At 38.4% G+C, this 25,212-nt stretch overlaps 1 protein-coding gene across 5 annotated transcripts in view; it reads right to left on the bottom strand.

The window, feature by feature from the left end:
- Positions 1-25,212, bottom strand: part of DOCK3 (dedicator of cytokinesis 3) — a 422,568-nt gene that overhangs the window by 330,952 nt on the left and 66,404 nt on the right. For 4 of the 5 annotated variants that reach the window (XM_060109452.1, XM_060109453.1, XM_060109454.1 and 1 more), the window contains exon 3: positions 11,948-11,988. The exons of the other annotated variant lie outside the window; for it this stretch is intronic. In XM_060109452.1, coding sequence (XP_059965435.1) covers positions 11,948-11,988 — 41 coding nt within the window. The remainder of the gene's footprint in view (positions 1-11,947; positions 11,989-25,212) is intronic. 5 annotated transcript variants of the gene reach the window in all.

The following is a 25,212-nucleotide window of genomic DNA, read 5'->3' as shown; positions in this document are numbered from 1 at the left end:
TTTGGTAGAATTCACCTGCGAAGCTATCTGGACCTGGATTTTTGTTTGTTGGGAGTTTTTAAATAACTGATTCAATTTCATCACTGGTAATTGGTTTGTTCATTAGAAAATATGAAACAGAAATTTTTCTTCCTGGTTCAGTCTTAGGAGATGTATCTTTCTAAGAATTTGTCCACTTCTAGGTTGTCCATTTTACTGGCATACAGTAGTTCATAGCAGTTTCTTATGATCCTTTGTATTTCTGTGGTGTCAGCTGTAACTTCTTTTTCATTTCTGATTTCATCGATTTGGGCCCTCTCCCTTTTTTTCCTGAGAGTCTGGCTAAAGGTTCATTTATTTTGTTTATCTTTTCAAAGAACCAGCTTTTAGTTCACTAATGTTTTCTACGTTTTTTTAGTCTCTATTTCATTTATTTCTGCTCTGATCTTTATTATTTCTTTCCTTCTATTAACTCTGGGTTTTGTTTGTTCTTCTTTCTCTGGTTGCTTTAGGGGCATGGTTAGGTTGTTTATTTGAGATTTTTCTTATTTCCTAAGGTAAGCCTGTATCACTATAAACTTCCTTCTTAGAACTGCTTTTGCTGCAGCCCATGGGTTCTGGATCATCCTGTTTCATTTTCATTTGTCTCTATGTATTTTTTTATTTCCTCTTTGATTTCTTCAGTGATCCACTGGTTGTTTAGTAGCATATTGTTTAACCTCCCTGCATTTGTGTCTTTCTGCAGTTTTTTCTTGTAGTTGATTTCTAGTCTCATAGCATTGTGGTCGGAAAAGATGTTCGATGTGATTTCAATTTTCTTAAATTTACTGAGGCTTGTTTTGTGGCCTAGCATGTGACCTATCCTGGAGAATGTTCCATGTGCACTTGAAAAGAATGTGTATTCTGCTGCTTTCAGTCCAATCCTAATTCTTTTTTTTTTTTTTTTTTTTTTTTTTTTGCAGTACACGGACCTCTCACTGTTGTGGCCTCTCCCATTGCAGACCACAGGCTCCGGACATGCAGGCTCAGCAGCCATGGCTCATGGGCCCAGCTGCTCCACAGCATGTGGGATCCTCCCGGACTGGGGCACGAACCCGTGTCCCCTGCATCGGCAGGCAGACTCTCAACCACTGCGCCACCAGGGAAGCCCCCCAATCCTAATTCTTGACAAACAATTTCTGTAACCTTGTGGGTCTTGCCTTTATAAGCTTACCCCATTTTGTAGTCCAGTGGAATACAATTCAAGTGCTGTCTTGGATTTATGCTTCCTGGGCTTCAGTCCTAACAAACACCAAGTAAACTTTTTTTTTTGGCCTCAATCAGGTCTCCATTCTTGGAATTCTTGGTTAATGATATTCTAGTTTTGATATGGTACTATAGTTTTCTAAGATGTTATCAATAAAGGAAACCAGGCAAAGGGTACACCGGATCTATTTATATTATTTATTATAAGTGCACATAAATCTTTAATCATCTCAAAAATATAAAGTATAATGATGGAAGAAATTTTTGCATATTGGGGTATGGGGAAGCCATTCTGGCTTATACATGATTTGGCCTGAACTTTATGTCAACTAGAACAGCCTGTCTTACAGTCTGTCAAACATACATTGCATATCTGCTTTCACCATTAAAGAAAAGAATGCATTATCTAGAAGTAAATAGGGATAAATGCCTCCCTTGCTATGACACCAATGCTAGTACTGCTTCGAAGATAAGGTTTTCCTCCCAGATGCCAAGGTCATACTGACTCACTGTATACGAGCTAATCTGTCTCTTTTGAAACCTTGAAGGAATGGAGCCCTGTCATGTTTGATGCAGTTCTTTGTTCTTACAAGATATAAAACTGTGCTGAAAACCATGCTTCTCTGGAGTGCTTTGGTGGAGGCTGTACTCCAGGCTGGTCCTCAGCTTGGCTCGAATAAAACTCTCTTCTATTCCTTATGATAGGTTGCTTACTTATTATTTCTCAACAATAACAACAAGAGGATATGTCTCCGTCAAAAACAACTAGAAGTCTGAAATATATGCCAAATGTTTTTAGACACTGGACAACCAGCAGCACAGGAATGTGATCTTGGGAGAAGAGAAACAAATGAAATGAGTCATACAATTTTCCAACGCTTTTTGCCTAGAGGCCTTTATTGATCAGAGAGTGACAGCACAGAGTAAGCCACTGTCACTACAATTAAAAGCCAAACACCAGTAGGAGAAGGCTGAGAGAGCTGAATTTTGTGGGGCAGAAAACAGAAGGGAATCATGAAAAGAAAGAAGTACAGAATTCTTCAGAGAGATTCCATTGAGTATTTAGCTGAAAACTAAGCTGCAGTTACACAGAGCGAGACTTTATGTGGCCAAGGAAAGAGTAACTAATAATTGACAGCTGTAAGCTGAACAATTCCTAGAGCATACCTAAGACTGGTAAACATTAAAGTTCTAATCGACTACAATGGAAAGAGCTCAGTGAACACATGGTTCTTCAAATAAAGATCCAGTAACACTGCATGTTAAAAGGTCAAACAGGGGCTTCCCTGGTGGTGCAGTGGTTAAGAATCCGCCTGCCAATGCAGGGGACACGGGTTTGAGCCCTGACCCGGGAAGATGCCACATGCTGCGGAGCAACTAAGCCCATGTGCCACAGCTACTAAGCCTGAGCTCTAGAGCCCAACTACTGAGCCCACGTGCCACAACTACTGAAGCCTGCGTGCTTAGAGCCCGTGCTCCACAACAAGAGAAGCCACAACAATGAGAAGCACGCACACTGCAATGAAGAGTAGCCCCCTACTCACCGCAACCAGAGAAAGACCGCGCACAGCAACAAAGACCCAACACAGCCAAAAATTAATTGATCAATTAATTAATTTTAAAAAGTATATATGCTGATTATCCTTTTTTTTAAAAAAAAACAAAGTAAGGTCAAACAACCCTAGAGTAAAGGCTACTCTAGGCACGCTCTAACAAACCTTAAGGATCAAGCTGAATTACAAGTAAATTAAGTGCCTGCAAAAATGAATTCAATTTTTTTTAAAAGAAGATGACAAAATTCAGATCAAGAAATTCAACAATATAACTTCAAAGTTCTAGAAAACAAAACAAAAAAATTTCCAGATATGTAAAAATTTAAACCATAACCAGGAGAAAAAGCAGTTAATAGCAAGAGACCAAAAATGATATATAATGGGAACTAGCAGAAGTTTACAGTGCTATTAAAATTTCTCCAAGATTTAAAAGAAAACATAAACATAAGGGAAGTGTTATCAACATACAAAATGGAACAAAATGGAAATAACAGAGCTGAAAAACATAACATCTAAATGAAAACGTTCATTTGAGGTGTTTAATGGCAAATTAGATACATGAAAGAAAGAGTAGCACACTTTAACACCTAGTATTAAAACTATCCAAACAGACTTGGGGGAAAAGACTGAAAAATAAGTTAAAATAGAAGTAGAAATCTTTGAGATAATATAAAACAGTGTAACATATGTGGAACTGGAGAACCAAAGAGAAGCAGCAATATTTCATGAAATCATTTAAAAAAATTTTCTAAATTAGATGAAAAACACAAACCCACAGATACAGGAAACTCCATGATATAAATTTGGATGAACACACACATACACACACAGCACCAAAATATATCATAAGCAAATTGCCCAAAACAATGATAAAGATAAATCATAAAAGCATCCAGAAATAAAAACAAATATTTAAAAACACTATAGTACAAGAAACAAAGATAAGAATTAATAAAGACTTTACATTAGAAATACTATAAAGCCAGAAGACAATGAACTGACATATTTAGAGGGAACTGTATACACCCACGCACATATGGTCACCTTACTTTGATAAAGGAGGCAAGAATATACAGTGGAGAAAAGACAGCCTCTTCAATAAATGGTGCTGGGAAAACTGGACAGCTACATGTAAAAGAATGAAATTAGAACACTCCCTAACACCATATGCAAAAATAAACTCAAAATGGATTAAAGATCTAAATGTAAGGCCAGACACCATCAAACTCTTAGAGGAAAACATAGGCAGAACACTCTATGACATAAATCACAGCAATATCCTTTTTGACCCACCTCCTAGAGAAAAGGAAATAAAAACAAAAATAAACAAGTGGGACCTAATGAAACTTAAAAGCTTTTGCACAGCAAAGGAAACCATAAACAAGACAAAAAGACAACCCTCAAAATGGGAGAAAATATTTGCAAATGAAGCAACTGACAAAGGATTAATCTCCAAAACATACAAGCAACTCATGCAGCTCAATATCAAAAAAACAAACAACCCAATCCAAAAATGGGCAGAAGACCTAAATAGACATTTCTCCAAAGAAGATTGCCAACAAACACATGAAAGATGCTCAACATCATTAATCATTAGAGAAATGCGAATCAAAATTCACACCGGTCAGAATGGCCATCATCAAAAATCTACAAACAATAAATGCTGGAGAGGGTGTGGAGAAAAGGGAACCCTCTTGCACTGTTGGTGGGAATGTAAGTTGATTCAGCCACTATGGAGAACAGTATGGAGGTTCCTTAAAAATCTAAAAATAGAACTACCATACGACCCAGCAATCCCACTACTGGGCATATACCCTGAGAAAACCATAACTCAAAAAGAGTCATGTACCAAAATGTTCATTGCAGCCCTATTTACAATAGCCAGGACATGGAAGCAACCTAAGTGTCCACTGACAGATGAATGGATAAAGAAGATGTAGCACATATATACAATGGAATATTACTCAGCAATAAAAAGGAACGAAACTGAGTTATTTGTAGTGAGGTGGATGGATCTAGAGTGTGTCATACAGAGTGAAGTGAGTCAGAAAGAGAAAAACAAATACCGTATGCTAACACATATATGGAATCTAAAAAAAAATGAAAATGGTCAGAAGAAACTAGGGGCAAGACGGGAATAAAGACGCAGACCTACTAGAGAATGGACTTGAGGATATGGGGACGGGGAAGGGTAAGCTGGGACAAAGTGAGAGAGTGGCATGGACATATATACATTACCAAACGTAAAGTAGGTAGCTGGTGGGAAGCAGCCGCATAGCACAGGGAGATCAGCTTGGTGCTCTGTGACCACCTGGAGGGGTGGGATAGGGAAGGTGGGAGGAAGGGAGATGCAGGGGGAAAGATATATGGGGACATATGTATATGTATAACTGATTCACTTTGTTATAAAGCAGAAACTGACACACCATTGTAATAAAGCAATTATACTCTAATAAAGATGTTAAAAATAAAATAAAATGAAAATAAATAAATAAATAAATAAAGGGAATTGTATACCCAATGAAAATATTTTTGAAAAATAAAGGTGAGTAAATCCAAAGCGAATAAAATGAATAGAACAAAGAGAAGAAATCTGTGAAACAGACCAAAAAAACCTTTTAAGTCAAAAGTTAAGTTGAGAGGATCAAAACAACAAAAATCTAAATAGATTTGACCAAGAAAAATAGAGGACACAGCTCCCTAAAGTCTAGAATGAAAGAGGGATCATCACTAAATGTCTTACACACATTAAAAAATAAATAGCATGGGGCTTCCATGGTGGCGCAGTGGTTGAGAGTCCGCCTGCCGATGCAGGGGACACGGGTTCGTGCCCCTATCCCGGAAGATCCCACATGCCGCGGAGCGGCTGGGCCCGCGAGCCATGGCCGCGGAGCCTGTGTGTCCGGAGCCTGTGCTCCGCAACGGGAGAGGCCACAGCAGTGAGAGGCCCGCGTACAGCAAAAAAAAAAAATAATAATAATAATAATAAAATAAATAGCATGAATATCTAGGACAATTCAAAAACATATTGAAATAGAAAAATCTCTTGCAAAATACAACTAATCAAAACTGAGAGAATGAGTTAGACAAAGATACTAAAGATAGACTATAAGCCCCAACCAAAAACAAAAAAAAATTTAATGACAAATTAGACTTCCTCAAAATTAAAATCTATTCTCCAGGACACAACATTAACAAAATGAAAAGGCAAACCACCTAGTGAAAGAATATATTTACAAGGACTTGTATTCAGAATAGAGTATTCATATAACTCAGTAAGAAAACAACCCAATAAAATATGGGTGAAAGATATGGACACTTCACAGAAAAAAAAAGAGGTTAAAGGACAATAAACATTTGAAAAGGTGTTCAACCTCTTTAGTCATTAGGGAAATAAAAATTAAAAGCAGGGCTTCCCTGGTGGCGCAGTGGTTGAGAGTCTGCCTGCTGATGCAGGGGACACGGGTTCGTGCCCCGGTGCGGGAAGATCCCACATGCTGCGGAGCGGCCAGGCCCGTGAGCCATGGCCGCTGAGCCTGCGTGTCCGGAGCCTGTGCTCCGCGACGGGAGAGGCCACAACGGTGAGAGGCCCGCGTACCACAAAAAATAAATAAATAAAATAAAAAATAAAAGCAAAGCAAGAGACCACTAGCTCATCCATTAGAATGTCTAAAATTAAAAAGACTGAAAATAAAAAGTGCTGCTGAAAAAGTGGACCAATTGAAAGTCCGATACTTAAATTTATACTTAATTTTGGGAGGGTTCCCACCATTAACTGATAAGAAGTACTCACTGTGCCTCAACTATCTGTACAAACAACATGGTTTATGCTGCTGAACACCTGCTTTCCTTCCAGGAATGTGGAATTTTGTTACACGGTACGCAGAGGTTGCATACAGGACCAGTGCCCGATAAAAACTCTGGCTATGAGTCTCAAACAAGCTTGCCTGGTTGGCAACATTTCATATGTGTTGTCACAATACTCCTGGGGGAATTAAGCTTCTCCTGTATGACTCCACTGAGAAAGTACTCTTAGAAGCTTGTGCCTGGTTTCCCCAGACTTTACCCCCATGCAGCTTTGTTATTTTGATTTGTATCCTTCCACTGTAATTATTCACAGCTTTGAGTACAATTACATAATGAGTCCTTTGGGTCCCCACAGCAAATCTTCAAGTCTATGGGTCTTAAGGGCCTCCAAACACAACAACAAATAAGCATGACACAAAATATCACCTAGCTTTCACTTCCTTCAACTCCCACCATCTTCTCCCCCACTGACAACAACACAAACACACTAATAATAAGATCCATTAATGAGAACACTTAAAATGTGGCTATTAGGTAAATTCCAGATCACAAACCCACATTTCAGTACTGAATACCAATGATAAAATGTCCATTTTTTTGAAGTTTTCAGTTAGGAGAGCTCCTACTGATGATAATTAGCACTTTCCTTCATTAAAAAAAAATCATTACATTAGGTCTCATTATGACTTGGTGTATGACCAAGTCTGTATTAAAATGAACCACCACAGCTACAAAGTAAGTTGAGAGACTGAAATGATAGTGTACCACAAACTACACATATTTAAAGTGTAGAATTTGATGCTTTGGCATATACATACACCAGTGAAACCATGGCACAATTAAAATAATGACATTTGAATCACCCCCCAAAGTTTCCTCATATCTTTTTGCACTCTATCCCTCTCTTCAGGGATAGATTGGCAGGCAACCATGTAACTGGTTTAAAGCATTATAAATTATTCGCATTTTCCAGAATTTTACCTATTTGAAATGTTCATCAGTCCTCCACTCACAAAATCACCACTACAGCCTTATTTATATTCCCAAGAATCTACATCTACGTCCTTCCTTTCACCCATAACCTACTGTGGTAACTACTCTACCTTCTCTCTCTTTATCACTCAACCCACTAGACTCTGGCTTTCTGCCTCTATCAACCTATGACTACATGGGATTCTCTAAAACATCACCAATGGCCTTCTGTCAAACACAATGGCCCCTACTCAGTACCCATTCTATTCTACTAGACTACTCCACGGTACTTGAAATCATTAATTACTCTGTTTTTTAAAAATTTTCTTTTCCTTAGCCAGCTATGACTTCCATTTCTCAAACTCCATGTGCTAGTACCTCTTTTTCTGTCCTCCAAGATGCTGGCAGTCTTTAAAGTCTCATTTCCAGCCCTATGCTATCATAGCAGTTGTTGTTACAGCAACAGAAACAAATATTTACTGTACTGTTACCATATGCTAGGTGCTGTGTTAAGAGCTTCATATAAGCTCATTGATTTCTAACAATTCTACAAGATAAGTAATAATGTTACACTCATTTCAAATTACATACAAAATTAAGAGAGAATAGTATATTGAACCTCCACAAACCTACCACCCAGCTTCAACAATGATCAATGTTTTGCCAACCTTGATTAATTAATACCCATGTACATATTCTTACCCATTGCCATACTTTAGAGCAAATTTCAGAAATTACCCATAAGTTATTACCATAAGAAATTACCCATACTTAAATATGTATCTTTAACAGGTACTTACTATTTCTCCAATAAACTCTATTTCATGGTTATACTGTATGGCAAGAGTGAAATCTGTGCCTCTGTTAAATGACAGATTCCCTGTTGCCTAAGAGACATAATCCAAATTCCTTAGGATTCCTTATAGTCTTTGGTATGTAAGACCCTGTAAATATGGATCCAATGTATCTTTCCTGCCTTACCATCCATCACTTTCATCCAGGCACAATGCCCTAGCCAGTTTGGACTATTTACCATTCCCTGAGCATGCCTTGCAATTTCACATCTCTATACCTCTGTTTTTGCTGTGTAAAACATTCAATAATGTCCTGTTCCTATCTGGCAGAATTCTAGGTATCCAGTTGACAATTCCTGTATAAGAACTGATCCTGAAACCACAAAATGAAAGTAAATATAAATTCTCTTGAATTTCATTCCTTTTCTCTTGGGCATATGCTTTATAAAATGTACAAAATTATCATCAAATATCTGTTCTCCTTTTCCTTAATTTTATCTTATTCTCCTACTTTTTAATTCACAAAATTTAGTAGTACATATTACCTGTATATTATACTTCTCTTAAACTGTACAATTTTAATATATGGTCACAAAAATATATAACTGAAAGGGCATTTTATAGTAAAACTTTTTATACAAAAAAATGTTTTACCATTTACTAATTATTTCTGAATGCTATCTAGTTCAGATACTATTTTATTTGGGCTATGTCAAGTTTTATTATTAGTATAAATTGTATATAACTAAAGACACAGTTTAATAAGTAAACTTTTTCATTTTTCTTTAGCCACTAATAGCTATGAAAAACCTATTGAAATTTCTAATTATTGTGATCATAATATTAAGATAAATAAAAGATATATAGGAATGCATTTTTAATCATTCTATGTGTGTAAAATCACTAAATGATTATCTTTTACAAAAATGAAAGAATTTTCAACATAGTTCCATAAAATATCACTGCCACAGGGTGAAATTTAGTTAATACTGTCTTTCCATCTGTTAATTTTTTTAAGTTTAAGAATATAAATACTAGCTATCAAGAGGTATATACATACATGTTGCTAATAAATGCTACAGTAATCTAAGATTCTAGAATGGAGTTGGTATTACCAAAATACACAACCTCAAAGTACTACATTAGCCCAAACTAAAAAAATTAAAGGAGTCTGATCAGACAAAATGAGCTCTAACACTTCTTTTCTTTTTTTCTTTTTCTTTTTTGGCTGCGCCGCTTGGCTTGTGGGATCTTAGTTACCCAACCAGGGTTTAAACCCGGGCCACCGCAGTGACAGCATGGAGTCCTAACCACTGGACTGCCAGGGAATTCCCTCTAACACTTTAGATTAGTGTCATCTGGTTCCCTCATTTTGATTAGTTTATCAAATCATTGCTAAGATTAATCACAAAATGGCCTCTCTCACAGGCTCTAAACACCTTTCTTGCAGGAAAAAGAATGTAGAAAATAGGTATGAGATTCTGAGCACTTTTCCTTAACTCTAAAATAGAACTCTGATTAACCTGCTGGAGAAGCCACATGGAACGATAGAGACCTTGAGGTTACAACATGTAGCTATTTCGGTGATCCAGCTGAGGACAGCCTTCTAGCCATCCCTGCCAACATACCACACGTGTGAGTAAACCCTTTTGGACATTCCAGCCAGCTGAGCCCCCAGATAACTGTAGCCACAAGTGGTGTCACCTATACAGAATGACGATTAGTTTCAGTCCACTATATTTTGGGGTGCTTTGCAGCACAGCAATAGATAATATTGTAAGGGTATCATCATTCATGTCCCACTTAACAAGGTTTTCAAGCCACACACTGTGCATCAACTGATATTTTAAAGACAAAAATAAAATAATTTCAAAGACCACTGTCTCCACCCTGATCCCCAAACCCTAGTATTCGAAGCAAGGTGGTGGGGTGGCTAACATCACAAATATTAATAAAAATAATAGCATGGAATATCACAAATTACAGCTTTCCAATCATTTATAAGATTTCTCATTTATTCAAGTTCTAAATTTTTGACAATTTCAAATCAAGATAACAAACATAAAATACAAATAGAAATTATTTCCACATGAGCCTTCCTGAGATGGAAATAACACCTGAAAGTGTGTCTTAAAACTAGAGACACAAGATAAAAAATTACCTACGAGCAGTGGTTCTTAACTGGGGCAATGTTACCACCACCACCCCACCTACCTCCCACCCACCAGGCCCAGGGCTTTTGGCAATGTCTGAAGACATTTTTCACTGCCACAACTTGAGAGGAGATGTTAGTGAGTGGAGGTCATATATGCTGCTAAATTTCTTATAATGTACAACATAACAAAGAATTATCTGGCCCAAAATGTCAACATTGCCAAGGATAAGAAGCCCTAGCTATAGGAATGAAAGTTTGAAGATATTGTCTTCTTATGATCACTACCTTAAAAACTAACAAAACAAGTGATTCTACTGGCAAAATTGATGATTACAATTCTGAAAATTTTTATTTTTTAATAAAAATAATGTGATAATTTTGGTATTTTCTACATAAGAAAAAGCATAATACACTAAATATTAAGCCTACAAAAAATATATAAGAAAAACTGATAATATTATAGAAAAAGTAAAGCAGAAAAAAGTTTTTGCAAATGCATTACTGGAAAAAAATGTTGCTACATGTATTATAACTGCCAATTAAAATATATTTTGTTTGATCAAATTACTATTAATTGGTAATAGAATAAACACATGAATCTAGTCCATAAAATTAGCATTTGGCACTTAAAAGTCTTATTTAAATTCATATTTTAACAAGAACATTATGATCAACAGAGATGTGTCTAACTGAACATTATTTTTTAAAGTTTTTTCCATTTTAGAAATAAATTCATCTAACTAATCACATGACTACACAGGACTAGGCCTATGAAAAAGTCAATATACTTTTGTCAACTGTTTTAAGGAAAAAATATTAAATGTCCTAAATAGGCTTTTTCAAAATAAGCTTTGCATCTATTACCACACACACACTTTTCTGTCCTTTTTAAAAAGTCATTTTAGGGCTTCCCTGGTGGTGCAGTGGTTGAGAACCCGCCTGCCGATGCAGGGGACACGGATTCGAGCCCTGGTCCGGGAAGATCCCACATGCCGTGGAGCAACTAAGGCCGTGCACCACAACTACAGAGCCTGTGCTCCAGAGCCCGCAAGCCACAACTACTGAGCCCGTGTGCCACAACTACTGAAGCCTGCGCACCTAGAGCCCGTGATCCACAATAAGAGAAGCCACTGCAATGAGGAGCCCGCGCACTGCAATGAAGAGTGGCCCCCGCTCGCCACAACTAGAGAAAGCCTGCGCACAGCAACGAAGGCCCAATGCAACCAAAAATAAATAATAAGTAAATAAATAAATTAAAAACCATTTTTAAAAAGTCATTTTAATACTGCTGAGACAGAGTCTGATACAGTTCTATAAAGAAAAGAATAAGTGTGGTTACTGTAAAAGATTCAAAGAGCGACAAGTAAGAATTGTTTTTATATCAAACAAATACACTAGGCTGCTTTCTACATTCGAAAAGGTAACAATAAACTTTTCATTACCTTTACATTTGGCTTCTTTGTTGAAACTCCTCTATACCAACCTAAAACAAAGCATACAAAAGGTATTAAAATCATATTGTTGTCATTTTCTGTAAGAGACATTATTTTTAGGATAATTAATTAATGCAAAACTTTCTAGTAAGTTTTAGGCACTTTCTGCCTTTATTAAGTGTAGTCTACTCCAAAAGAAATAATCTTACAATAAATACAACATTCCCAATTTTCATCAAAAACACAAAATCCCTTTCAACTGAATAAGACAAAAAAAAATTAGAAAAGATTTCAGAGGACATATATTCAACTCCTTGAAAACCGTTAGGGGTTAGGAAAATGCCAAAATCATATAGCTTTTTTGGTGGCAGATAGAGAGTACAGCCCAGACTTTCTATTTCCTGGTCTCACTGACTCTCCCATGCACTAAACTACACCACCCTCATTTCTTGGCTTTCCAGCTGCTGAAGATGACATCAGTGCTTCATTTATTCCCTCTCACCATTCATAAACAGCAATAACAATGAAAGTTCAAATTACACAATAAAAACAATTTTCAGAGAAAGGAAATTTTTTTACCAACTTTTCTCAAATCCAATCTATTATTTTCAGAGGGTTGCTATAGTTTCTCTACTTGGGTTTAAGGGGAAACAACTCCAGTGAGTAGAAGAGGAAGCTAAGAGTTATATTTAAAGGAGGAATATGAAGAAAAAAGAAAGAGGAGATTGTTAATGATAGCTAATATTAACTGAGAGCTTACTATCCTTAATTCCATGTTCTGAAATTGAGTTGTTCCATGTATTAACCTTTAAGTCCCACAACAAAGCTATGAGGAAAAGAATCAACTTTTTCTCCCCTGAAATCAGAACAAACAATAAAAGAATACCCTTATTTCTGTTTAGTACAACAGATGAGATCATAAATTTGAATAACTCAATTTACACTTGAGAGTCTCAATATCTTCATTTTTGGTAAGTGATAACCTTACCAATGTGACACTTTACCATATCTTAAACAGGATAAAGAATGACATCAGCAGGTATGGCAGAGTAAGGACTGCCAAAAAAACCCTATCCTCAGTAAAAGCAATAATAACACTGGCAAACACTGTCAATATCAACTTTTTTAGAACTCTAGAAGCAAACTAAAGACTTGAAATATTCCAAAGAGTATTTATTCAAGAAATCTGAATCTCAGTCTGAACGACCCTTTTAACTTGCCCTATCCCATCTCCCTCTCCACAGCCCTGTGTTAAACTTGAAAACCAGTCCCACATTCACAGGGAAAACCAGAAAACTAACAGCCCCTGAAGAAGACGGAAAAGAAGAAATGCAGGAAGACCTAAATAAATGAAGAGGTTTACCATGTTCACGAATTATAAAACTTAGCACTGTTAAGATATCAATTATCCCTAAGTTGATCTATAGATTCAATTCAATTCCAATCAAAATCCCAGAGAAATTTTTGGTAGGGTATTAATAAGTTCTAAAATTTATAAGGAAAGACAAATGACTACTATAATACTCAAAACAATTCTGAAGAAAGAAAAAATTTGAATGACCCACACTACCTGATTTTAAGACTTAATATAAACCTACCATAATTGAGAGTGTAATACTGGCTAAAGAATAGACACAGAGATCAATGAAATAGATTGTAAAATCCAGAAATTAACCCACACATAAACGAAGAATTGATTTTTGACAAAGGTACAAAAGCACTTCAATGGAGAAATGATAGTCTTTCAACAAATGGTGCTGAAACAATCAGACATATATATACAAAAAGAAAAAAAGAACCCCAACCTATTACCTTGCACTATAAACAAAATTACCTCAAAATGTATCTAAAAGTGTAAAACTTATACAAGGACAACAAGAGACCATTTTTGTGATCTTGTGGCTAGACAAAGATTTCTTAAGCACACACCATATAAGAATAAATTTTTAAGGTTATACTCCATTTATAGTTATTATAAAATATTGCCTATATTCCCAGTGTTGTACAATATATCCTTGTACCTTATTTTATACCTAATACTTTGTACCTCTTAACCCCCTACCCCTATATTGCCCCTCTCCCCTCCCCTCTCTCTACTGGTAACTACAAGTTTGTTCTCAACTAACAAATGGGCAGAGAGCTGAACAGATACCTCACCAAAGAAGATATACAGTTGGCAAATAAGCATATGAAAAGATGCTCAACATCATATGTGATTCAGGAGCTACAAATGAGATACCACTGCACACCTACTAGAATAGCCACTATCCAAAACACTGACAACACCAAATGCTGATGAGGATGTAGAGCAACAGGAACTTTCATTGCTGATGGGAATCCAAAATGGTACAGCCACTTTGGAAGACAGTTTGGCAATTTCTTACAAAACTAAATGTACTTTTACCACAAGATCCATCAGACTCACTCTTTGGTACTTATTCAAATGAGTTGAACACTTATGTCCACACAAAAATCTGCACATGGATGTTTATAGCAGCTTTATTCATAAGTGCTTAAACTTAGAAGAAAGGAAGATGACCTTCAATAGGTAAATGGATAAATAAAACTGTGGTACATCCAGACACTGGAATATTATCCAGTGATTTTAAAACAATGAGCTATCGGGCTTCCCTGGTGGCGCAGTGGTTGAGAATCTGCCTGCTGATGCAGGGGACACGGGTTCGTGCCCCAGTCTGGGAAGATCCCACATGCTGCGGAGCGGCCAGGCCCGTGAGCCATGGCCGCTGAGCCTGCGCGTCCGAAGCCTGTGCTCTGCAACGGGAGAGGCCACAACAGTGAGAGGCCCGCGTACCGAAAAAAAAAAAAAAAAAGAGCTATCGAGCCACAAAAAGACATGGAAGATCTTTAAATGCATATTACTAAATGAATGAAGCCAATATGAAAACGCCACACAGTGTATGATTCCAACTATATGACAATCTGGAAAAGGCAAAACCATGGAGACAGTAAGAAGATCAATGGTTGCCAAGGGTTAGCGGGGAGGGAGGGATAAATAGGTGAAGAGAATTTTTAGGGCAGTAAAACTACTCTGTATAATACTATAGTGGCAGATACATGTCATGATATATTTATCTAAACCAATAGTGTGTACAACGCCAAGAGTGAACTCTGATGTAAACTATGGACTTTGGGTGATAATGATTTGTCAATGTAGATTCATCAATTGTAACAAGTGTACCCATTCTAGTGAGTGATGTTGATACTGTGGGAGGCTGCACATGTGTGAAGGTGGGGGTATACCGGAACTCTCTGTACTTTCCACTCAATTTTGCCTAAAACTGCTCAAAAAAATAAAGTCTTTTGTTTTTTTAACGCATTTACTATATGTAATCCCATACCTAGGTATTTGCCCAATACAAAAAAAGCCTACACTAAAATCTATACTCATTATTTATAAAAACTTTATTCATAACAATCAAAAACAAAACAATTCAAATGTCCATCAACTGATGCACAGGTAAATAAAATGTGGTTTCAACATGTATGATGAAATACTGCTAAGGAAGAACACACTACAGATACATATGACATGAATGGCTTTCCAATGCATTATGCTAAGTGAAAAAAGCCAGACACTATATAATGTGGGATTCCATTTATATGATACTCTGGAAAACACAAAACTAGAAGGACAGATCAGTGGTTGCCAGGGTTGAGAGAAAGGGGTTGGGAAGGAAGTTTGACTACAAGGAGCATGATGTTATATTTGGGGGTGGTGAAAATGTTCTGTATCTAGATTGTGGCAATGGTTACAAGATTATGCATTTGCCAAAATTCACAAAATTCTTATGACTATACTCCAAAAAGGATGACTCTTCCTGTATGTAAGTTACACCTCAATAACCTGACTAAAATAAATACACACACAATAGTATACTTCACATCTACCACAATGGTTAGAATTTTTATTTGAAATTCTAACAATATCAGGTGTTGGCAAGAGAACGTAGACCGATCAGATACTGCTAGTGAGGGCGATAATAAATGGTCCCCACTTTCAAAAACAATGCAATATTACCTGCATATTGTATGACACTGAAATTCTATTCCCATATATTATCCCCTACACAACAGCATTGAATTGGGGATATTACTCACTCTACAGGAATTTTTAGAAATCTGTGGGGTGGTCTGAGTTACCAGAGAAGATATTAAAAATATTTATATTTTGAAAAGACAAAGATTCTTAGAAGAAAATATAGGAGTAAATCTTCATGACCTTGGGTTAAGCAACAATTTCACACAGAAGCAACAACAAAGTCCCAATTTTTTATGTTTTTATAAAAAAACAGTGAGAGAATAACTGGGATAAAATCACATGCAGATTAAGCACCACCTCAAGATTTCAGGTAAGCACTTGATCACATAACATAACATATGTTTATAGAGGTCAGCCATTTCTCATCAAGTAAACTCTCACAATATTGTTTATCAAAAAGCTCTGTCCTTGGGCTTCCCTGGTGGCACAGCGGTTGAGAGTCCACCTGCCAATGCAGGGGACACGGGTTCATGCCCCGGTCCGGGAAGATCCCACGTGCCACAGAGCGGCTGGGCCAGTGAGCCATGGCCGCTGAGCCTGCACGTCCGGTGACGCAGTGGTTGAGAATCCGCCTGCCAATGCAGAGGACATGGGTTTGAGCCCTGGTCCGAGAAGATCCCACAGGCCGCAGAGCAACTAAGCCCGTGTGCCACAACTACTGAGCCTGTGCTCTAGAGCCCGTGAGCCACAACTACTGAGCCCGCATGCTGCAACTATTGAAGCCGGCGCACCTAGAGCCCGTGCTCCGCAGCAAGAGAAGCAACCGTGATAAGAAGCCTGTGCACTGCAACAAAGAGTAGCCCCCACTCACCGCAACTAGAGAAAGCCCGCACGCAGCAACGAACACCCAACACAGCCAAAAATAAATAAATAAAATAAATAAATTTATTTTAAAAAAAGCTGTGTCCTTATGAATGAAATATACATATTAGATTACAATATAAACTCTTGCTTCTTGTTGGGAGGCAGAGGAACAAAAGAAAGGAAAACTTAGACCAGTTCTGATGAATAGCAAGTAGCTTCAAAAACACATTATCAGGGACTTCCCTCATGGCACAGTGGTTAAGAATCCTCCTGACAATGCAGGGGACACAGGTTTGAGCCCTGGTCTGGGAAGATCCCACATGCTGCAGAGCAACTAAGCCCATGAGCCACAACTACTGAGCCTGCACTCTAGAGCCTACAAGCCACAACTACTGAGCCTGCACTCTAGAGCCTGCAAGCCACAACTACTGAAGCCCGTGTGCCTAGAGTCTGTGCTCCGCAACCAGAGAAGCCACCACAATGAAAAGCTCATGCACCGCAATGAAGAGTAGCCCCCGCTCGCCACAACTAGAGAAAGCCCGCGAGCAGCAACAAAGACCTAACGCAGCCATAAATAAATAATTTATTTTTTTAAAAAAACGCATTATCATCTTCATTCAATGCCATCATTGTGAGGGTCATGAGAACTATGCTCAATGAACTTCAGCCATCACTTTTTCTTAAAACCAAACATCTGCTACAAATTTTGCCAAATGGTATCATTCCACGAGATTCAGAACTGAAGATGATGAAGAAAGAATAAGAAAGGAGAGAGAAAAGGAAGAAAAAAAAGCTCATTCTTGTAATGTCTTTTACATACAGAACAAAAAAGTTCATAACTTCTCAGATAAAAGATTCAAAGAACTCAGATATCTGCAACATCATTAAGAATCAACAGTAGGGCTTCCCTGGTGGCACAGTGGTTGAGAGTCCGCCTGCCAATGCAGGGGACACGGGTTCATGCCCCGGTCTGGGAAGATCCCATGTGCCGCGGAGCAGCTGGGCCCGTGAGCCATGGCCGCTGGGCCTGCGCATTTGAAGCCTGTGCTCCGCAACGGGAGAGGCCACAACAGTGAAAGGCCTGCGTACCGCAAAAAAAAAAAAAACAGAATCAACAGTAAAAAGATGTTTTTAATGAGCTAGTACAATGACACATCTTCTAAATTTGTTTTCCTATTACAATAACCCTGAACAATGTACCTTTGCAACTATAATTCTCTCCTTTCATTTTCATCATTTATCTTTGACTTTCCAAGATTTCACAGTGCTGGCACACAAAGTGAAACCTTTGATGGTCAGACTGCCTGACTCCTCATCAATTTCACTGTCACCATATTCATTTAATAGAAGAGTATATCAGTCTTTCTCACCTGATGAGTCAACATCTGATGGTTTGATCACTGTTAGGAACTTAAGAATCAGATATATTTTTATACTTTAGCATTTTCAGATATAAATTTTTGTAGAAAATTGAATGAGGAAAGGAAGGCATTCTTAAAACACCAAGTTTATAACTTACTACAAAGACTGCTTCCTTCAGGGAATCAATTATCATGTATACCTTAGACTTAAGTCACATCACGACTGAATTCTAAGAAATGCTAAACTAGTGTTGCCTCCCGAAACACCAGCTCCTCCTTCCTCAATAACTTGCTACAACTCTCCAACTTCTAAGCTAGCGGAATGTTATTCACAGGACTTTACCCAAATATTTGGTGATATAACTTTATAATGCAAGAATTACTGGGGAAGTTTGGGTGTTGTCTTCAAACTCCAAAAGCAAAGTATAACTCCTTGAGCCTTAGTTACTCCTCTGCTCAAAACTGTCCAATGGCATCGCATCTCAAAATAAAATCCAAAGTCCTGGAACTCCCCTGGTTGCTCAGTGGTTAAGAATCCGCCTGCCAATGCAGGGAACACGGGTTCAAGTCCTGGTCCAGGAAAATTCCCACATGCCGCAGAGCAACTAACCCCATGTGCTGCAACTAGTGAGACTGTGCTCTAGAGCCCACGAGCCACAACTACTGAGCCCACATGCCACAACTACTGAAGCCCATGCACCTAGAGCCTGTGCTCCACAACAAGAGAAGCCACCGCAATGAGAAGCCCATGCACTGCAACAAAGAGTAGACCCCGCTCGCTGCAACTAGAGAAAGCCCACGGCAGCAACAAAGACCCAATGCAGCCAAAATAAAATCAATCCAAAGTCCTTACTACAACCTCTGCTTATTGCATCTCCCACCACGCTCTCTGCTCCTCCCTAACCAACCCCTCAAATACAGCCATACCAGTTTCCCTGCAATTCCTTCAACTCACTAAGCAAGCTCCCATACCTCAGGACTTTTATCCTCCATGCCCCATATGCCTGGACTGCTCTTCTCCTAGAGAACCACAGAATTGCTTCCTCACTTCCATCTATTCTCTGCCCAAATGTTATCTTCTCGGGAAAGGCCTTCCATGATTATCCTATATAAATACATGGAAAAATAACCCCCTACCCCACCCCACCCCAATGTACACTATCACTCTATCTCCTTCTACCTGCTTTGTCCTTCCTTATTCTTCGCAATGAGAAGTTTGTTTTATCCTTTTCAGCTGAGTCGCAGCTGAAAGAGTGCTTGATCAGCATTAGGCACTCAAATATTTGGTAACTGAAAGAAATTAATGAATCTGTAATATATGGGCTAATAATACCTAACTGGCAAGTGGTGTTGATAAAGTTGATATATATAAAGGGCCTTGAACAATGTCTCATACTCAATTACTGGGGGCGGTGGGGGGGGGGGTGACAGAGAAACAAGACACACTAAAACTCTATGTCTGCTAAATAATACTGTAAAGTGTATTTCTAAACCTCCCCAAAGGAGACTGGGCCTATAGGGGGAAAAAAAAAAAACCTGCAGTCAGAAGTTTCTTAATATAAATGGCATTCATTCTAAGAAACATTAAGGACCCAAAAATATACTCTTAATGGCCCTCTTAAATCATTTCTGGAAAAAGTAGGGATATAAATAAAAAAGAAATACTCTTACCCATCTAACAGAGATTCAAATTAGTGCATGAATTAATACCCGTGTTCTCCTTTCTCACCAGCAAAATGTTGATACAGACACTCGTACAGAGATTTACTACTGCAACAGAAAGTACAATCACTGAACCTAAAACTGGAGAAAATGAGTATGCAGGGCCTCCAAACACATCGAAGGTAACTTTTCCAACATTAAACAAAAATGACTTTTTTTTAAATTTATTTATTTTATTTATTTATTTTTGGCTATGTTGGGTCTTCGTTGCTGTGCGTGGGCTTTCTCTAGTTGCGGTGAGTGGGGGCTACTCTTTGTTGCGGTGTGCGGGCTTCTCATTGCGGTGGCTTCTCCTGTTGCAGAGCACGGGCTCTAGGCGTGTGAGCTCAGTAGTTGTGGCTCACAGACCCTAGAGCACAGGCTCAGTAGTTGTGGTGCACGGGCTTAGTTGCTCCGTGGCATGTGGGATCTTCCCAGACCAGGGCTCGAACCCGTGTCCCCTGCATTGGCAGGCGGATTCTCCACCACTGCACCACCAGGGAAGCCCAAAATGACTTTTTCACCATATAATCTGTCCATAATTAATTATCACTAATAAAACCTGAACGATGAATATGACTTTAGCCACAATTCCTTTATTCTTAAAAAGCCACCAATGAATCTTTCATGCTTACAACCATAGCTCTGTCTCAATGGACTTTTACTTATAACTCACCTTCATACAAAATGCTATCTAGAGCTATCCATCCAGTGGAGGACTTTGTATTTCTGACCTAAAGTAAGATTTCTACTAAAATCAACAAAATGTAGAAAGTAAATTAGGAATAGGATAGCTAAAATAAACCAAAATGTCTCTTTAGTGTCCCAAAACATAGACTGGCCTAAGAGAATAAGCTTATTTTCTTAGTCTACATAGTTTTTTACTGGGTGTACAGTTTTTCATGAAAAGCCAAACTAGGTTTACTGTTAGCTAGGTTTACAAAAATTCTTTATAACATCAAATTTATCAACACAAGAAATAAGTAACAGTCACTACTGAGAAAAGTTCTATGCTGAAAAGAGCCAGGAAAAGAACCAGTACCAAGTAAAAAAATTAAATGTGTGTTGTAATCCCACGTAAAAAAATACATCGATGCAAATATAATCTCACTTGAAAAAATTGTAGAAGGTCCACAAGATAAGACAGAAAATGACAAAATAGAAGAGTAAAGTGGAAAAACAACAGTAAAACCAAAAGCTCTAAGAAAGATATTAACTGGACTCTGAAATATGAGACTTGATTTTAGGGACCTCGTGAAAGCATGTAGTGTAGTGATACTGTGGCACAGATGTCTAATAAAAATGTTTCCTGGGCTTCCCCAGTGGCGCAGTGGTTGAGAGTCCTCCTGCCAACGCAGGGGACACGGGTTCGTGCCCTGGTCTGGGAAGATCCCACATGCCGCAGAGTGGCTAGGCCTGTGAGCCATGGCCGCTGAGCCTGTGTGTCCGGAGCCTGTGCTCCACAACGGGAGAGGCCACGACAGTGAGAGGCCTGCGTACCACAAAAAAAAAAAAAAAAAAGTTTCCTTATGGAGTCTGTATTCCTCCAGTCTTGGCCTCATTTGATATAGAAACAGTCCCATGTTGTGTTAACTTCTTTCACCCAGACATTACAATACTTGTGAAGACCACTGAAAAAGTGACACATTTTCATTTCATCAACTTAAATGTAACTGGTTACATTTACTAAAAATGGTAATTTTACCTAAAATAAATTTTTAAATTACATACTAGTAAAGTTAGAAAACTCAATAATGTATATACAAAAAGTCTACTTTAAAAATGTCAGAAATTTAGACTCTAAAAATGCCATTTTATAAAATGTGATTAAAAATTAAGGTAGTAAATGAAAATTTCTAATTGAGATGCAATATTAAGTCCTGTTTTACACTGAAATCACTAGGGATTTTACTTTAGTTTTTTTTTTTTTTTTATAAAGGTGTCACATTTTTTATTTATTATCTTCGGCTGTGTTGGGTCTTCGTTTCTATGTGAGGGCTTTCTCTAGTTGTGGCGAGTGGGGTCCACTCTTCATCGCAGTGTGCAGGCCTCTCAGTGTTGTGGCCTCTCCTGTTGCGGAGCACAGGCTCCAGATGCACAGGCTCAGTAGTTGCGGCTCACGGATCCAGTTGCTCCGTGGCATGTGGGATCTTCCCAGACCAGGGCTCGAACCCGCGTCCCCTGCATTAGCAGGCAGACTCTCAACCACTGCGCCACCAGGGAAGCCCTTTAGTTTTTTTTTTTTAAACATCTTTATTGGAGTATAATTGCTTTACAATGGTGTGTCAGTTTCTGCTTTATAACAAAGTGAATCAGTTATACATATACATATATCCCCATATCTCTTCCCTCTTGCATCTCCCTCCATCCCACCCCCCCATCCCACCCCTCTACGTGGTCACAAAGCACCGAGCTGATGTCCCTGTGCTATGCAGCTGCTTCCCACTAGCTATCTATTTTACATCTGGTAGTGTATATGTGTCCATGCCACTCTCTCACTTTGTCACAGCTTACCCTTCCCCCTCCCCGTGTCCTCAAGTCCATTCTCTAGTAGGTCTGCGTCTTTATTCCCGTCTTGCCCCTAGGTTCTTCATGACCTTTTTTTGTTTGTTTTTTAGATTCCATATATATGTGTTAGCATACGGTATTTGTTTTTCTCTTTCTGACTTGCTTCACTCTGTATGACAGACTCTAGGTCCATCCACCTCAATACAAATAACTCAATTTCGTTTCTTTTTATGGATGAGTAATATTCCGTTGTATATATGTGCCATATCTCCTTTATCCATTCATCTGTTGATGGACACTTAGGTCGCTTCCATGTCCTGGCTATTGTAAATTGAGCTGCAGTGAACATTGTGGTACATGACTCTTTTTGAATTATAGTTTTCTCAGGGTATATGCCCAGTAGTGGGATTGCTGGGTCGTATGGTAGTTCTATTTTTAGTTTTTTAAGGAACCTCCATACTGTTCTCCATAGTGGCTGTATCAATTTACATTCCCACCAACAGTGCAAGAGGGTTCACTTTAGGAGTTATTCAAAGTGTATTCTATTTAAGTAATTATTCCACAAAGGAAATTGAAAAATACAGAAAATAGATTTTTAAATAAAATATAACCATATCAGACTAAAGAGCAAGAAGCAAATTGTAGATTTTAGAAAGACAGCTAGGGATTCACTAGACTCTCAAATATAATAAAACTCAGAGAAAACATTACATACTTTTTAAAGGTAATTAATGTACAAAAAATAGAACTGAGAATACTGGATTGTCAAAGAAGTAGGAAAGTAGCACACTAGTGTGTATGTGTGCTTACTGTCACTAAGTAAGTGCTCAGTGAGGATTTAACGTGTGAATGAAATGAGACATGTAAGGGTTTACATTTGTCAACTTAACTCTGGATTGATTACACCTTCCACAATTGGTGTATAAACACACTTGGTGTATAAATTTAAGTCAGTTCAAGCCTGATTTTTTTTTTTAAAACAAAAACTTTTTTTTTTAACTTTTTAATTTTTTTTTTTTTTTTCGGTACGCAGGCCTCTCACTGTTGTGGCCTCTCCCGTTGCGGAGCACAGGCTCCGGACGCGCAGGCTCAGCGGCCATGGCTCACAGGCCCAGCCGCTCCGCGGCACGTGGGATCTTCCCGTACTGGGGCACGAACCCGTGTCTCCTGCATCGGCAGGCGGACTCTCAACCACTGCGCCACCAGGGAAGCCCAAAAAACAAAAACTTTAAAAAAATTTAATCCCATTAGGTTAGAAAAGCAATGAGTAAGAAAGGAAATACATGGGCCTCCCTGGTGGCGCAGTGGTTGAGAGTCCGCCTGCCGATGCAGGGGATACGGGTTCGTGCCCCGGTCTGGGAGGATCCCATATGCCGCGGAGCGGCTGGGCCCGTGAGCCATGGCCGCTGGGCCTGCGCATCCGGAGCCTGTGCTCCGCAACGGGAGAGGCCACAACAGTGAGAGGCCCACATACCGCAAAAAGGAAAAAAAAAAAAAAAAAAAAAAAAAAGAAAGGAAATACATATTAAGAAGAAAGGCTGTTTGCGAAAATATTCTGGATCCTGTGTGTAAATACATACATGAAAGATTAATTCATCTGAAGGCTACAGTTATTTAAACATATAGACAAAAAAAAAATAGTGGCCACCTGTCCCTGTGCCATGCTCTATGCCAGGCGTTTTCACATCTACAATCCCAAAACACTGCTGAATACCACTTTGTTAAATATGCATCATCATCTAGATTGTGAAATGTCCTTGCCAATGTAAGTAAGGCTATACTATCAAAAAGAGCCAACAGTACCACTACAATTGCTACTGACAGAGAGGCTACAGAACAGTGTTAGCAGTGTTAACCCAAAAGAATGAAGCCTCTATATAATTCAGGCCTGTGACGGTCAACAATCAGCAATCCTTTATAAAGATTCCGGGTACAAACCAATCAAGCCAGATCAAAAGTACCAAATGAAGTCCAACAAAAAGCAACCTTCAATAACAAGTTTTAAACTTTTTATTTCGAAGGTATAACATATTCTTCACTGTCTGACAAAAGGAAAAAAAATGCAAATGTATCGATCCCCACTCCCATCCCAGGGCTAACAGCTGCTCAGGAAGTAGAGACAGGTAGACAACAAGCACAATTTCTATTCCATTCCATATCATGATTAAAAGTAGTTTAAAAAATCATCATTCATTATAAAGGGCAGATTTGCATGTAGATCCACTTTAGAGATCATTTAAGTAACGAACTATAAAATCAAGGACCAAAATACTAATTTTTTCTTTGGTATATCAATAAAAATATGCACAGCTCATCTAATTCTTTATCCTTTTTCCAATTATATAACTAATAGGAAGGAAAGAAAGTACCAACCACTTACATGAAAAAAGAAATTTACAGAGAATTCAGCCCCAAAGTGGGGGAACACAATTATTCGAAAGGTCTACATTCAAAATCCTCTTTCCTTTATTTTCATTGAAAACTGTTAAAGAATAACCTTGTGTATTTATTTGCATAAAAAATAATTTAATGCTATTTCAAATCTTCATTTATGAGCAGTAAGTATAAAAGACAATAATTGGCAATAAATAAACGTACATTAAAAATTAAGAACTTTTGGGCTTCCCTGGTGGCGCAGTAGTTGAGAGTCCGCCTGCCGATGCAGGGGACACGGGTTCATGCCCCGGTCCGGGAAGATCCCACATGCCACGGAGCGGCTGGGCCCGTGAGCCATGGCCGCTAAGCCTGAGCGTCCGGAGCCTGTGCTCCGCAACGGGAAAGGTCACAACAGTGACAGGCCCACGTACCGCAAAAAAAAAAAAATTAAGAACTTTTACTTC

The sequence above is a fragment of the Mesoplodon densirostris genome, chromosome 10, assembly GCF_025265405.1.
Source record: "Mesoplodon densirostris isolate mMesDen1 chromosome 10, mMesDen1 primary haplotype, whole genome shotgun sequence".
NCBI classification, from domain to species: domain Eukaryota; kingdom Metazoa; phylum Chordata; class Mammalia; order Artiodactyla; family Ziphiidae; genus Mesoplodon; species Mesoplodon densirostris.
Note: the sequence above shows the minus strand (reverse complement) of the source record. Positions and strands in the feature narration are given on the sequence as shown.